At 49.4% G+C, this 14,333-nt stretch overlaps 1 protein-coding gene across 1 annotated transcript in view; it reads right to left on the bottom strand.

Annotated features, from left to right (window-relative positions):
• The window catches only part of CIMIP1 (ciliary microtubule inner protein 1), a 111,499-nt gene extending 107,344 nt beyond the window's left edge, over positions 1 to 4,155 (bottom strand). Inside the window, exon 1 of the mRNA XM_069201965.1 lies at positions 3,990 to 4,155. Within this exon, the coding sequence (XP_069058066.1) occupies positions 3,990 to 4,066 (77 nt within the window). The 5' untranslated portion in view covers positions 4,067 to 4,155. The remainder of the gene's footprint in view (positions 1 to 3,989) is intronic.
• Between the last annotated feature and the right edge of the window lie 10,178 nt (positions 4,156 to 14,333).

Here is a 14,333-nt window from a genome sequence, read left to right as displayed (position 1 = left end):
CTATGTAGAGTGAGCCCACTTAGGTGCAGCCGGTGAAAAATAGCACGGAGTCTCTACAAGTGTACTTCAAGTGTGGGAACGTGCACCAGGATATCATCGCTCACGTTGATGACACCCTCAAGACCAGCCAGCACCACTCGTATTGTGTCCTGAAATACCTTGGCGGCACTAGCGATCCCAAAGCTTAACCGCTTATATCTTCTTAGACCTACATGTGTGGAAAAAGTTGTTATTGCCCTGAATTTGGGAGGCAACATCAGTTGGTGATAGCCTGCACGAAGGTCCATCACTGAAAACCACTTTGAGCCGCTCACTTCCGCTACAATATCATCCACTGTGGGGTTGACATGGCGCTCTCTCCTGATGGCCACATTTGGTAAACGCATATCGACACATATGCGCACTTCTCCAGATTGTTTTGGTTTTTGAGTAACGACAATGGGGGACACCCAAGGGGTTGGTCCTTCGACTTTCTCAATGATATCGGCCTCTTACAACTTCCTGAGTTCGGCTTCCATCTGAGGTCGAAGATGAAATGCTATGCGTCTGTGTTTGAGGGCCATGGGCTCTATGGACTTGTCAATGTGCAGTTTCACCTGGCGATCCTTCAGACAGCCAATGCCCTTGAAGATGTCCACATACTCTTCTTCCAGGCCCTCCAGCGCCCCTAGATGTATGCTGAATGCGAACACCACCAGTTTTAGCTCTTCGGCTGTGCTACAACTGAGTAGCATTCCAGTGCCTATCTTCGTGACATATATCTTGGCTCGAGTGGTTGTGTCTTCATGTGTGATATCCGTTGTGAACACTCCTGATAACGGAATCGGTATGGCTGACCCAAATGCAAATACTTGTACTGATGTGCAGCGAAGATGAGGGCGATGTGATAGCTGCCTGAAAGTGGAGTGTGCTAATATGTTGATTGAGGCCCCGGTGTCAATGAGTGCAGTTACCTGGGGGGCTGCTACCTTTATTCTGCACTTGGGAACTTTCTTCCTGGCTGAACTACCTGGCTCAGTGGTATGAATGATGAACACCATTCCCTCTGGCTCATCATCATCATCCATGTCTGGAATATCTTCGTGTTGTTGAACTGTTTTTGCGGCATGAATTGGTTTCGGTCTGTCTGACTTGGACCTTGTTGTTGACCGGCACACCTTGGCGAAATTATTGAGTCTCTGACAGTTGGTGCATTGTTTTCCTACCGCTGAACATTTTCCTTGGCATGGATATGATCCTCCACACATGTAACAGGAGCGATTCGTGCTTGTCGACTTTGTCTTCTCTCTTTTCTTTACGGTGGCGCCTGATGTGATGGCATTTACCGGTTCTACCTTGATGGACTGTGAGAGTGCGGATTCCATGTGTGCCACCCTCACCTGGGTTAACTCCTTTAATCGGCCCATGGTCAACGTGTCTGCCATTGCCATGCCAGGGACCTGTAATATGTGTTCCCTTAACTTTCTGGACTGACACCCTTGAATAAATTGCGCCCTTATTTCATCCGGAGGGTCTGGCAAGGTGCACGTGCTGGCCAGATCCCTCAGTCTAGCGTAAAACGCATCTAATGACTCCTCTGGCTGTTGCCTGGCTTGCCAAAGGAGGAAACGTTCATAGTCCGGATTTACCAGTGGTTCAAAGTATGCTGTGATTGCGCATTTTAAAGTTTGATATGAGAAGGGGGGGTCCCCCTTCGACCACCGACTTGCTAATTTTGTGGATTGCTGCCCCACCCAAATGCAGGAGCATTGGTCGTTTCATGTCGGGGTCTACTGCCGTTGCTGCAAAATAGTTTTCCAAACGCTGTACCCACAGCTTCCATTTTGCTGCGTGAGCTGACGGGGCACATCTACCAAGAAAGGTTCCAGCGCCGGGAAGGAGGCCATTGTGCTGCATTCTGTGGGGTCTGCCAATGAAAACTGTATGGCTGCCGTGAGAAGACAGGGTAGACTACGCCTTTTTACTGTCTGGTGTGTTGGGAAACTGTGAGCCTCACCCTCTGAGACACTTGGCCTGTTCGTACAATCTCCCCAAACTGGCACTGTGCACTTGTTGTTTTGCCCTTACTTCTCCCCAGAGCAGCGTCACTGCAGGAAAGAATGTCTCTGCACGCCCTCAGCACCATCCAAGAAATAGAAACTCTTGTACGGAGGCGTCCTGGGCGGGGCCGTTGCCCCGACATGCATTCGCTGACTCACAGGTAGATTATAGGATCAGGATCAGCTGCGTGTTTGAGGCTGCCATCGACCGCCCCTCCTGCACTGAAGACACACCAGGGAGCGAGGGGCGCAGCAGCCTTGGATCTACTGGTGCAGAGTGCGCCACCCCCAGCGAGCAAATGAGGAGGCGTCCAGACGCGCTTTCCACCGCACCTTCGAGTGGGCGCACGACCAGCCCGTACGTCCCTCCGACAGCCGCTGCAGCCGTGAACAGCTTACTGGTGCCCGCTGCCACACTCAACCACTGGAGCAGGCAAGTGCGAGGTCCGTTCCTCAGCTTCGTCGCCAATTTGTTATGGCGTTTGCGCGGCCTGGAGAAGTAGGAGGGGACACAAAAGAAACACACAACACTCAGGGTGATTGCAGATAACTGTCCTTGGCACCAAAGCCGCAGGTATCTTTATTTCCTTCGCTCCTGACGTCAGGAGCATACCACCGAAACCCCTTCGTCAGAGGGGTGTACCCTGACCCTCACTCGGGGGCTATCCTGAACATAAACACCCCCGACAAACCGAACTGCATGGTTCGACATAACAAGCTGAAGGGGCAGGGATTGGCTTTAAATGAATTGAAGAGGCCCGAGATGGCTTCAGCATTACGCTGCCTCAGTATTCCGTATTCGCACATGTAATTGCAGCAGCCGCATGTTTAAGAGGAGGGCTTTAGGCACTGGCAAGTTTTTATTTAGTTTGGGGAGAAGTTTGGGGAGAAGTGTGGCACAATGGTTAGAGCAGCAGACCCTGAAGCAGAGATCTGGCTCAAGACCAGGGTTCAAGTCCCACTTCGGCAGATCTTGGGCTCAATTCCCTTGGACCAGATAATTCTCGCCTCGGTGCCTAATCTAATTAATGGGTCCCACTCTGCAACTCTGGGCAATAGCTTGCTTAATCTCCACAAGGGCCCCACCAGCGCTTGGATGCCTGGCTTCACCCTGGGGGTGCCCAGGAGTGGGCACCTCACAGGGAAAAGCCAGGAGGTGTTCCATAGCGGTATGAGTACAGCGCCTTGAGACCCTAACGGGTGAGTAGTGCGCTATACAAGTGCAAAGTTTACAGTTTATTTACAAATTAAGCAATGCCTTCTTTACTTTTATAAGTGAAATCAAAAGTACAGCATTCGACGATTAATAACGTAAGAAAACCCATTGGAAGGATTATTGTTATTATAATTACCAGTAATAGCAACATTTGCCACGATAACAGTCATTTGGCAATACAGATTGTCGTGCAGCAGTAATTATAAAAAAACAGACCGCATGTGTGTGTTTGTATTTTTAAAACTATATATTATTAATTGGTGTCCGTGAATTTTAAACATGAAATAGAAATTTGCCAACAGGTTCGTCCTCCCATTAGACAGATTTTGAAAAAATAACATTAAGAAATATGTAATTAAGAAAGAGCATCTTTGTCAGGCAGAAAAAAAATCACAATTTTGAGAAAAAGAATTTAAAAAAATGGGGTGCGCAATAGAGGTGGGTAAATATTTTATAAATACGTAACATCTGCTTTAATCTACTCATTTTCCAAACATGTTGACGTACCATTATCTAGCAAAAACAGTTTAAAACGTTGGTGGGCTTAATTAAACGTTGTTTTATGTGGTAGACATTCTTAGTAAACTGCTTTCATCTACATGTGCATATTTCAAACGTGAACTACATTTAAAAATATTTTTTCAACACTATTGTCTGTAAAATCTTCAATATAAAGTATGGTCTATAGTATTTTGAAAGATACAAAATGTAAATATTTTTAGAGCTCGAAATACCAGATTTGGTCCTGCGCCACAAAGTTACAGTGCTTGCTACTATTGGGTGCCGGAGGGGCAGCTCTGGGTGTTGTCATTCTCGCCTTGTCTTCTGGGGGTTTCAGCACTTGCTATCCCAGGTCTCAAAACGCGAGTTACATATTGTTTTCGTTACCGTGGAAACAAGCGGCGGCACGTAGTGACGTTCTTTCACTCCACCCAGGGCGGTTGAGAGGGGAGTAACTAGACTTCTCCACAAAAGAGCCGCGCGAGTCTCCGTTTGTAACAGACAGCGACCGGTCGAAGAGTTTCAACTTTACTTATCATATGTGGATTGAAATATTTTTGTTCTTTATCCCGTAGCAGTAGTAAGTAGTATTCATCTCTTAGAAAAAGTTATATTTAATGGACATCTGCTAGTTACAAGGACTTTCAGGCCAATGTTGCAGCCATCTTGGAGTGTGAATAATTCCCAGCAAAAATTGGGATGGAAATTAGTATAAAACACAGGTCTATTTATTTGAGTCGGGGGTGCTAAGAAGTGGTGAGACGGGCCAAAAAACTGCAACCAAAAAAAGAGCCTTGTTCACGTTGGATCAGAGGTAAGTAGAATAATGTGCTATCAAAGGAAACGACAGTACATGAATACCTTTCATCTCATCCTTATCTGGCAGGTGGCACATTGCATTCTATAACATGCATCCTTCAAGGAAAGCAACATGCCTGTTGTGTTCGTAGTTGTTACATTCGCATAGCTGGTGAGTGTTCAGGTACATGCTTGAATATTTAATCCAGTCCTTATAGTTATTTAAATAAGACTTTAAGTCCCAGAATTCTAAGAAAAACGGCGAGTAGCCGAACTAGTCATGCATGGAACTGGGAAACATGGCAGCTTCCTTTTCCAGGGAGAAATACTGGCCATTTGTTCACGTTTTAGATTCGGCAAAGGCCTAGACATGATGCCTCAAAAGAACTTCACAGAAAATCAACTGTATTCATTTTGTCATGGCCTTTTTGTCTTTGCTTACTTTAATTATGAGTCAGAGCTCATTAAGGCAGCACTTTTTAAATTGCTTTTTTATATGTACTGCTTAAAGTCTGCACTGATAATGGGAAAAAAATGCCAGCTTTAGATGATTTCCCTAATTTTTGTACTGGCTGGGACATGAAAATACTGGTTAAGCTAGTAAAAAAACGTCCAGGTTGTAACCTTAGTTGTGTTATGTTACCACGTGTAGTGGGCCCCCTCATAAAGACTTTTTAACACAGATTAGTTTGCACATGGGCTGCGCTGAACTGCCTCTTGTCCCAAATCCAATTTTATTTATGCCCTTTACTGACATCCCACAGGCCAAGAGCTGCGCTAGGGTGTCCCCTTTGTGCATCAGAAAATGGGTCAGTCTGTGTCCACAACATTCTTCCAAAACTTTAAAACAAACAAACACGTCTCCAGAGTCAAAATGATAGCACCAATCCATACAGATATTAGTGGATGAGATAGTTTTGCAACCTTTATTTCTTCTCGCTGTAGCACCAATAGCACCAAAAACATCTTGGGTTAAAGTAGGATCACTGGAGGGCATGAAGGGGCTGCCTTCCAAACAGCAGGTGCACATCTTGTGAGAGTGTCTGCCATGGTACAGTATTCAGTGCTTTAAATAGGAAGGTGCTGTCCGGTATTGAGTATCTGTACTTCTTTAATGTGATTAGGGATAGTATCTGCACTTCTCAGTGCTGTAGGTATATATTTAATAAGAGAGTGCCAGCACTTTTCGGAAGCAAATAGACACTTTGGACAGTGAGTACCAGCACTTCTCAGGGGTGTGGATTTTAATAAAATATCTACTTGTCTATTGGACAGGTTGCTTCACAAATCTTCTTGACCTGTATCAAAATCCACTTGTCCTTTTGGTGCCATGTAGTGCGGTGACTCATTTTGGCTGTTACCTCATTACATAAGGGCTCTGATAATAGCCTCTCTGATTATGCCAGGGCTCATAATACAGTAGGGTATTAATAATAGCAAATCCCTTCTTTGTCCCTTTTCCACAGATGTACATACTGGGGCTTTAAGTAGCGTAAGTAATATTTCCAGGGTTGGAATGCCTTTTTGAGTTCATGCAAACCTACAAGCTTGCATGTTTTGGGGTTTTTTCCAGTTCTTCTCTAATCTTTTCCCATACTGAGAAAACTTTGAAATGTATTCCTAACAGTCAGGAAAAAAGTAATTGGAGGGAAAGTAAACTTGTACATGCTCAACAGGTTTTAGTATTAGCAAATCTGCACATACACATTTGCTCAAGCTAAAATACAGTTCACAAATATTTTCTAGAAGTACAGTTTCCTGGCCTGCTTCTGTAAATTCTTTGCAATTCACGATTCGTAAATCTGCACTAATTCAAGACTATTTATCATGGATGCACTTTTGTGACTTCCTTTAAGAATTGGGCCACTAATTAGGTCTGGTATTAAACAAGACCGTTTGTCTTTATTAAAATTCTGTCTCTCACTATTTGTCTATTGGCTGGCTTCACAATGAATGACACCATTGTGCACTTTCACAAGGAGCATATTGGCACACAAAGTAGTTTTGTTCAATGTCAGGAACTACTGTGGCATTGTGTGCTTTTTGAGACCAAAAATATTTTCGTTTTTAGCCAGTATTTGTTATAATAGTGAGGGACCGGAAGCTCCCACAACAATAAAGATTTACAAAAACCATGTCGAAACAGGGCATGCATTGACAAAACCAAAAGGCTGATGACCAAGGTCAAACTTACTGGCTTTGCCAGTGCTTGTTTATTTTCCTAAACAAAGCAAGCGGTGTAGTGGTGGCAAGTAAAATGTACCTCCCAAATGTGGTGACAGTATGAATGTGGTGTTTTAGATAGAAAACTGTAGGTGCAATGCGGTTGAGTACACTCCACTACCCTAGAGCGTATTTTGGTGTTTAGAACAAACACTTCAACAAAGTTAATAACAGACACCGCTGCACTCAGAAAGTCCATATATATAAATCAGTCATTCAGTTGAAACCAGTTACAAAATGATCCTATATTAGAAGGCATCAGCATAGGTCCATCGAGTGATGAACGTTCCTTAACCACAGCCATTGTACTCAGTTGGATTAACATCTTTGCATAAGCAAGCCAACAAATGTTTTGTCACAACAAATTACCTTTTCAAGGCTCAAAGCAAAGGCGCGAAAGGATCATTTTGCAACTGTTTTCAACTGAAAGACTGATTTATACATGGACTTTCTGTTTGCAACGGTGTCTGTTATTAACTTTGTTTATTTTCATGTTTCCAATAATCATGTTGAAACTAGTTATACTGATTTTCCCATTCTTTTTTTTCATAAATCTGTTTATTGGCATTTTATCACAACATTACATCAAGTTATAAACCATTGACATTCAGATATATTGCATTGTGTAGTTGCAATGCATTTAGATAACCACTCGGTTGAATAACGACATGGAAGTACAACAGTTCGGGCATCATGACAAATTGTTGTCCGAATTCTGGCGCTTCCGCTAAGTCACCCAGGATTTGAGCCCTCTAGCACACTCGTTTCAGGAATACCCCACTGGTACTAACATGGCTTACAGCTGTGGCCTCATCTAATGAGAATCAGCAGAGAACTGTCGAATGAATGCATTGCGAAACAAAACGGATCATTGCGCTGTTTCTCCCCCCCACTTACATTGCAGCACAAGATGCTATAAACCTTTTACAAACAAACAATACAAACAAGAACAACTGCTGGTTTCTTGACATCCATATGATCATTTCCCATTCAAGCGCATCAATCCGGCATGCCGGCAGAGGGGCTGAGCCAGACGCCAAATCCAGCAAACAGTGCCCTTACAACCTCCAGCACTGCATCAAATCTTGCCAGTGCGCACCCACATTCCCCCAACACAGCGTACCACACCTTTACCGGGCACTCGTCCATACTAGACCCAACCCCCCCTCGTCTGGATCCCCATTCATATTTCGCAGTCGCAACATCCGCTCCTCCCAACCAGCCGACAATGGAAATTGACGCAGCCCCAACACCTCCTCCCTCTTCAGCGCTGCTCCCTCGGCCCTTGCCCACACCTCAAGAGAGCATCTCCAAGCATGCACCGGCGGGGGGTCTGGTGATTTCCACCTATGAGTCACCAGTCGCTTTGCCACAATAAGTCCCAGATCCCTGGAACGCACCTCCGCTCTATGCCGCTTGCCTCTGGGGAATAATCCCAGTATGCACGCTTCCCAGGTGAACGGAACCCACCGAGCTGTGCATTCCGACAAATTGTCGACTACCTCCCTCTAGTAGGAGCACAAAAGAGGACAGGACCACACCATGTGCAGCAGATCAACGCCCACACTATGGCAGCGGGGACAAGCTGCATCCTGTCGGGCAAAATATCTATTCACTCCGGCCGGAGTAAGATAGGCTCTGTGAACAATGTAGAACTGAATTAACCGAAATCTGGAATTACGGGGTATGTTAAGGTGGCCAGCAAGAGCTAACCTCCATTGCGCCTCTGCGATTGGACTACCTGCGTCCTCCTCCCAGGCCACACGCAGCGCGTCGCTCTCCAGGACAGTATGAGTTCACAGCACGTCCGCAAACCAGCTAATCAGGCGTCGACCCCGACCCATCACCTGTAGGTATTGAATCAGCAAATGTGTGGGGGAGCCACTGATATATCTCCCCATCCAGACCTCAGGGCCCGCATCAAGGAACTATACAGTAGGAAGCCCCAATTCCTGAAGCCCAGTGAACGAAAGCAGCTGGCCGTCCTCATAAAGATCGCCCAGCGTACACAGCTCCACTTCATGCCACGCGCGTATTTCAGAGTCCGATGTGACCCTGGGGCCTCGCCTGCATGCCCAGCAGCGCTAAGGCTGGTGCAAACGGGTCTACCCGCCCTGTGAGCCGGAGGGATCTACGAAAACATCTATATGCCACCTTGAGGAACAGCTGTCGCGGAGCCGGCACACGCGTGAGCGGATGAAACAAATGCTGAATCTGCAGTGGTGACCAGGGACCCCTTTTAGATGCCGTGTCAGTGAGCTGGATGCCCGCTAGCCACCTGGACACCCATTGAAGCTGAGCTGCCAAGTAGTAATGCTCCAGATTAGGGACTGCTAGCCCGCCACTTTCAGGCGTTAAGTACAATTTCTTCAGAGCAACCCTGCATCGGCCTCTGTTCCAGATAAAGTCCCTCAACCCCGACTCCAGGGCTCTAAAGAAACCAGGGGGAACATAGTACGGGAGGTTGGGAAAAAAGTACAATAGGCGCGGCAGGTCTACCATCTTCAAGAGTGCTATTCTACCTGCCACCGACAGCGGTAGCGTCCTCCAAAAGGACATTTGAGATTTGATAGAAGACACCGCTCTTGTGAGGTTGCCATCGACCAGATCCTCCTCACGATGGTAGATTCGGATACCCAGGTATGGGCTTGTGCATGGCTTCCACAGAACAGGACTCCCAGCCAGACTGAGCCCCGGGTTTGGGAGCCCAGGGTCAAATGGGAAAAGGCACGATTTGGACCAGTTGATCTTGATGCCGGATATCAACGCAAAGCGCTGTAGCAGCATCCCAACCTCTGACGGGATCTGCGTGACATCTCTAAAGTACAGGAGGAGGTCGTCAGCATACAACGACACTATGTGCAGGCCGTCCCCTAGAGTGATGCCCCAGTCAATCCCCTCTCCACGCAGGGCCGCCGCCAGGGGCTCCATGGCAAGTGAAAACAACAGCGGCGAAAGAGGGCAGCCCTGTCTCGTGCCCCTGCATACTCGGATCGGCTCCGATATCACGGCCCCAAGCTTTACCCGGAACTGCGGCCTGGTGTATAACAGTTTAACCAGCCGAGTAAAGGAAGGCCCTATACCAAACTGCTGCAATACCCTAAACAGGTAGGACCATTCTAGAGAGTCAAAAGCCTTCTCCAAATCTAGGACAAGACACCCGCCCTAGGCCAGTCCCGCCTCGCGTACTGCATGACACAAAACAACCGTCTAATATTATGTGAGGTGTCTCTAGCCGGCACAAACCCGTTCTGATCGGGGTGAACCAGGTCTGGCACACTCGGCGCAAGGCGCACTGCCAGCACCTTGGCTAGTATTTTATAGTCGGTGTTCAGCATCGCCATGGGCCGGTACGATCCCATTTCCATTGGGTCCCTCCCGGGCTTGGGCAGGGACTCCAGCAATGCCTCCCTCTGAGAGGCCGACAGACAACCCCTCCGCTCAGCCTCCTCGTACATACGAAGCAACCTGGGCGCCAATTGAGAAGCAAAGGCCTTGTAGAAGTCAACAGGCAAACCATCCGGGCCCGGTGTTTTACCGGATGCAAGCTCACGAATACTGGACTTTATCTCCTCCAGATCAAGAGGCACCTCAAGTGCCTCCATCTGTTCCTCCTCTAAACACGGGAGCTCCTCGCCAATTAGAAATTCGCTGCAGAGACTCTCCATGGGAGGCACCTCCGAGGTATAGAGCGCCCTATAATGCCTCATAAACTCAGCCTCTATCTCCCCAGGCGCGTGCACCAATCCCCCCTGCCCGCAAGCAAATCTCCACTATCTGACCCCTCTCACAATCACGTCGGATCAACCAAGCCAGAAGCTTGCCCGCCTTATCGGCCGAAGCATGAGTTCTCGCAGAGTGCGCGGCGTAGTTCAAACAGCACAAGCGCTCGAGCAGCGACAGGTGTTCAGCGCGAGCCGCCGATAACATCGAATTTTCGGTCTGACTACCAGCCACTTCTTTTTCCGTCCACTGCATAACGCGCTCCACCCGAGCCAGGTCACGTTCAACGGAACAATGCAAATTACATTGAGTCCCCAAGCAGTGCCCGTGGATAAAAACTTGAAATGCATCCCATTCTAACAAACCCGACAACGCAGTACCATCATTGTGCTCGAAATACTCCGTGATCGCAGCGCACAGTGACGCTCTGAAAGCAGGGTCTTCCAACAGTTCCGGCCTCAGCTTTCAAGTGGGAACAGCCAGAAGGGAGGATTCCCAACTCAGGCACACAAGCAGCGGGTTGTTATCCGAGTGCGTGCGCCCCAAGTAGTCCGTATTCACAATTACTGAGGCCAAATTCGGAGTGCAGAGAATTCTGTCTAAACGCACGTGTAGGGAGTGCGGAGCAGAGTAGAAGGAATAGACCCTGTTTCCGGCGTGCCTCTGCCGCCATATATCTACCAATTGCCATTGCTGAGTCCAAGTCACTAAACCACGCGCGGCAGTCACGACCGGGGACGTGGGCAACGGAGGAAAGGAACGATCCAAATCAATATCAAGTACACTATTGAAGTCTCTGCCTAACAACCATGGAAAATCACTCCAGCCTGCCAAATGTTGGGACAATCCATGCAGGAAAGAGGTCTGGTCCACGTTCGGAGCATAAATAGAACCCAGCACTACAGCATGACCCGCCAGCCTCCCCCGAACTAGAACAAATTTACCCTGTGGGTCCGCGATCTGCTCCTCCGCCGCAAAGGGAATGCCTGCTCTAAACCAGATCAGAGCACCCTAGCATATGCTGAGTGACCTGCCGCATATAACTGCCCTCTCCAGCGTCGACGCAATCGGGGGATCTCCGAGCCCACCAGGTGCGTCTCCTGCAGAAATGCCAAATGGACTAAGTGCCTTCTAAGATAGGAATAGATAGCATATCGGCACTTGGGGGTGTGTATGCCTCTCACGTTCCAAGTAATCGCAGTGTATGAAGACATGTCATAGGGAGCAGACCACCCCCCATCCACCACCACTCTGCCCCTCCGCACAGCGTCACATCAACACTTCATTAATCATACTAATTGGAATCAAGTACACACAAGAAGCCAGATGGAAAGTTCCAGCAATGTACAATTTTCCAACACAACTTGAGCCTCCCTTAAAAGAGTTAGTCCGAGAGGCAATCCGGCGTGATAGGTTGATCACTGGGCGGCTGCGAAAGTTCAGTGTCCGACTCCGACGCCAGCGGGGATGCGCTGATAGCCGCAGCAGAGTGAATCGCTTCCCTCCTCTCCTGCATAAGCTGCTCCAAATCCGGTGCGCGCGCCACGGGACCAGCTCGGATTTCACCTCTCTTCCGGATGCGCCTGGCCCGGTTACGCTTGCCTCGAGGCACCGGCACAGCTCGCTCTGCCACTCCGCCCGAGGCCCGGCCCGTTGATTCGAGCCATTCCCACGCCGCCTCAGGTGTGGCAAATAAGTGCGACTTGTTCTCCGCCATGACGCGCAGCTTGGCGGGAAATAGCAAAGAATAATTTAAGCCGAGAGATCTGAGCTTACGTTTCAAAGGCAGGTAGGAGGCCCGGTCCCTCTGTACCACTAGGGTATAGTCCAGGAACAGTATTATCTGCGCATCATCCACCTGAAGGGGCGGAGAGGCTCTCACAGTTCGTAGTATAACTTCTCTGTCTGCATAATGTAGGAGGCGGATGATGAAAGGACGAGGAGCACTCGTTCCACAGAGAAGAAAGGAGTGAGCGTGCCCGCCGGCACCAGCCCCTGCAGCCAATTCTCAGAGTAGGCCACAGGATCCTGGCCCTCAGTGCCCTCTGGCAAGCCAACCACCCGAATATTGTTCCTCCTGGAGCATCCCTTCGTGTCTTCCACCTGACGCTCCAACTCCGCTACACAGGCCTGCACATCTTCCATCTCCGACTTCAGACGGGAGTCCTTCGGCATCAATTCATCCACCTTCGCCTCAATCTCACCAGTTTTGTCCACCAACTTGCGATGGTCAGCATGCAGCAGGACAAGGTCGCTAGTCACCTTGTCTATTTTAGCTTCCAGCGATGTGCGGGCACGCTCCAACGAGTCTCCAATGCGCTCCACCGCAGCAAGAACTGCATCTAGCTTCTGGCTGTCTTGGACCGCCAAGTCCTGCGACCTCCCAGCTCCGGCACCAGAGCGCAGACATCCCGTCCCCGCCATGTTCAAGGTCTCAGGAAGTTTCCACCTGTTCCCAAGCCGACACTCACCGCCTCGCCACTTGCTGTACCCGCTCCATACCTTTAATTGCCCTCAGTTGAGGCAGAGGGACCAAACGAATAAATTGCCACCAAAGGTATAACAGTCTGACGCCGAGCAGGACAGCTAGTAACCGCTCCCTACTCCACACCACCAACACCTAGCTGTGATTGGCTCTGCAGCAACAAGCACCAAATGTGGTCCTCCACGCGGCTCCTTCCTCGCTGCTGGCAAATAACTTACCACGCAGTTCCCCGCAGGTCCTCCTCTCTCACAGTTGCCCAGAATAATGGGACAAGCCGGGCCCGCTTGCCGGGGCCACCAGCTCACCACCACACAGCAGCACGAGCAGCCCGGACCTCAATCTCCTCACCTCCAGGCTCCCTCTGCTCCTTCCAGCCCCGCAGGCCTCACCGCCAGCCCACGGGGTCCCAGGAGGCCAGCTAGGCCCAAGTCAGCGGCTCCCTCCAGGCCCGACACGGCCTGACTACTTCCTGCCGGCAACAATCCCGGCGCGTTCCAGACGAGGCACCAGCCCCCAGGGGGGGACCTTCCTCCTGCTGTCCCCCCCGAACGGGCTCCGTCCAGGCACCGCTGGGGCCCCACTAGGTTCCAAGAGGGCCCCGCAGGTTCAGCCTGGCTCCTCCACCGGCCCTCAGAAGGTTCCCGCCGGCGGCCCGCCCGCTCCACACTCCTCTCACTTGGGGTGCCTCCGCGTCTCCCCGGGTAATGGCAGCTACAGGAGAGCCTCGCCGCGAGGTCGCCCCAGCTCGGGGACCTGGCCTCCACCGCGCGCGCTGCACCACTCAGCGTGGCCGTGCTGCCACCTGGCCCAGCCCCACAGGCCCCGCCCCACGCGGTCCCAGCTCAGCTCCTCCGCGGGCCACTTCAGAAAGTCGGCCCACGGCTCCAAAGTGCCCCAGTGCTGCTCGGGCCCCAATCCGGTCGCCCGCGGATCGTCTCTGTTCCTCTGCCCCCTCAAATGGCGCCGGATAGGCCAGGAGCGACGCAGAGCTCTTTCAGCTCGCGTCCGCCATGATCAACGGCTTGGCCACGCCCCCCACTGATTTTCCCATTCTGGATATATTTTTGGGGAAATGCTAGCATACATCAACACATTTTACTAAATGATACTTCAAAGAAACGGTACCTAACATTTCACAGTATTTTAGCAAAACTTTTTTTTCCTAGTCTCATTTTTTTTTAATGAACATTTTGATTTTAAAAGTAAAGAATCCTCAATTTTGCTTTTACGCTTCTACAAATGTCTGCATCTAATTAGAGAGCGTTCCGGGAGCATTATACGTAGGCTCATATTGTTAAATTTTGCAAACATGCGTACATATTTTTATACTGGAGCTACTATCAGTAGT

This window comes from Pleurodeles waltl, chromosome 7 (genome assembly GCF_031143425.1).
Source record: "Pleurodeles waltl isolate 20211129_DDA chromosome 7, aPleWal1.hap1.20221129, whole genome shotgun sequence".
In the NCBI taxonomy this organism is placed as follows: domain Eukaryota; kingdom Metazoa; phylum Chordata; class Amphibia; order Caudata; family Salamandridae; genus Pleurodeles; species Pleurodeles waltl.
Note: the sequence above shows the minus strand (reverse complement) of the source record. Positions and strands in the feature narration are given on the sequence as shown.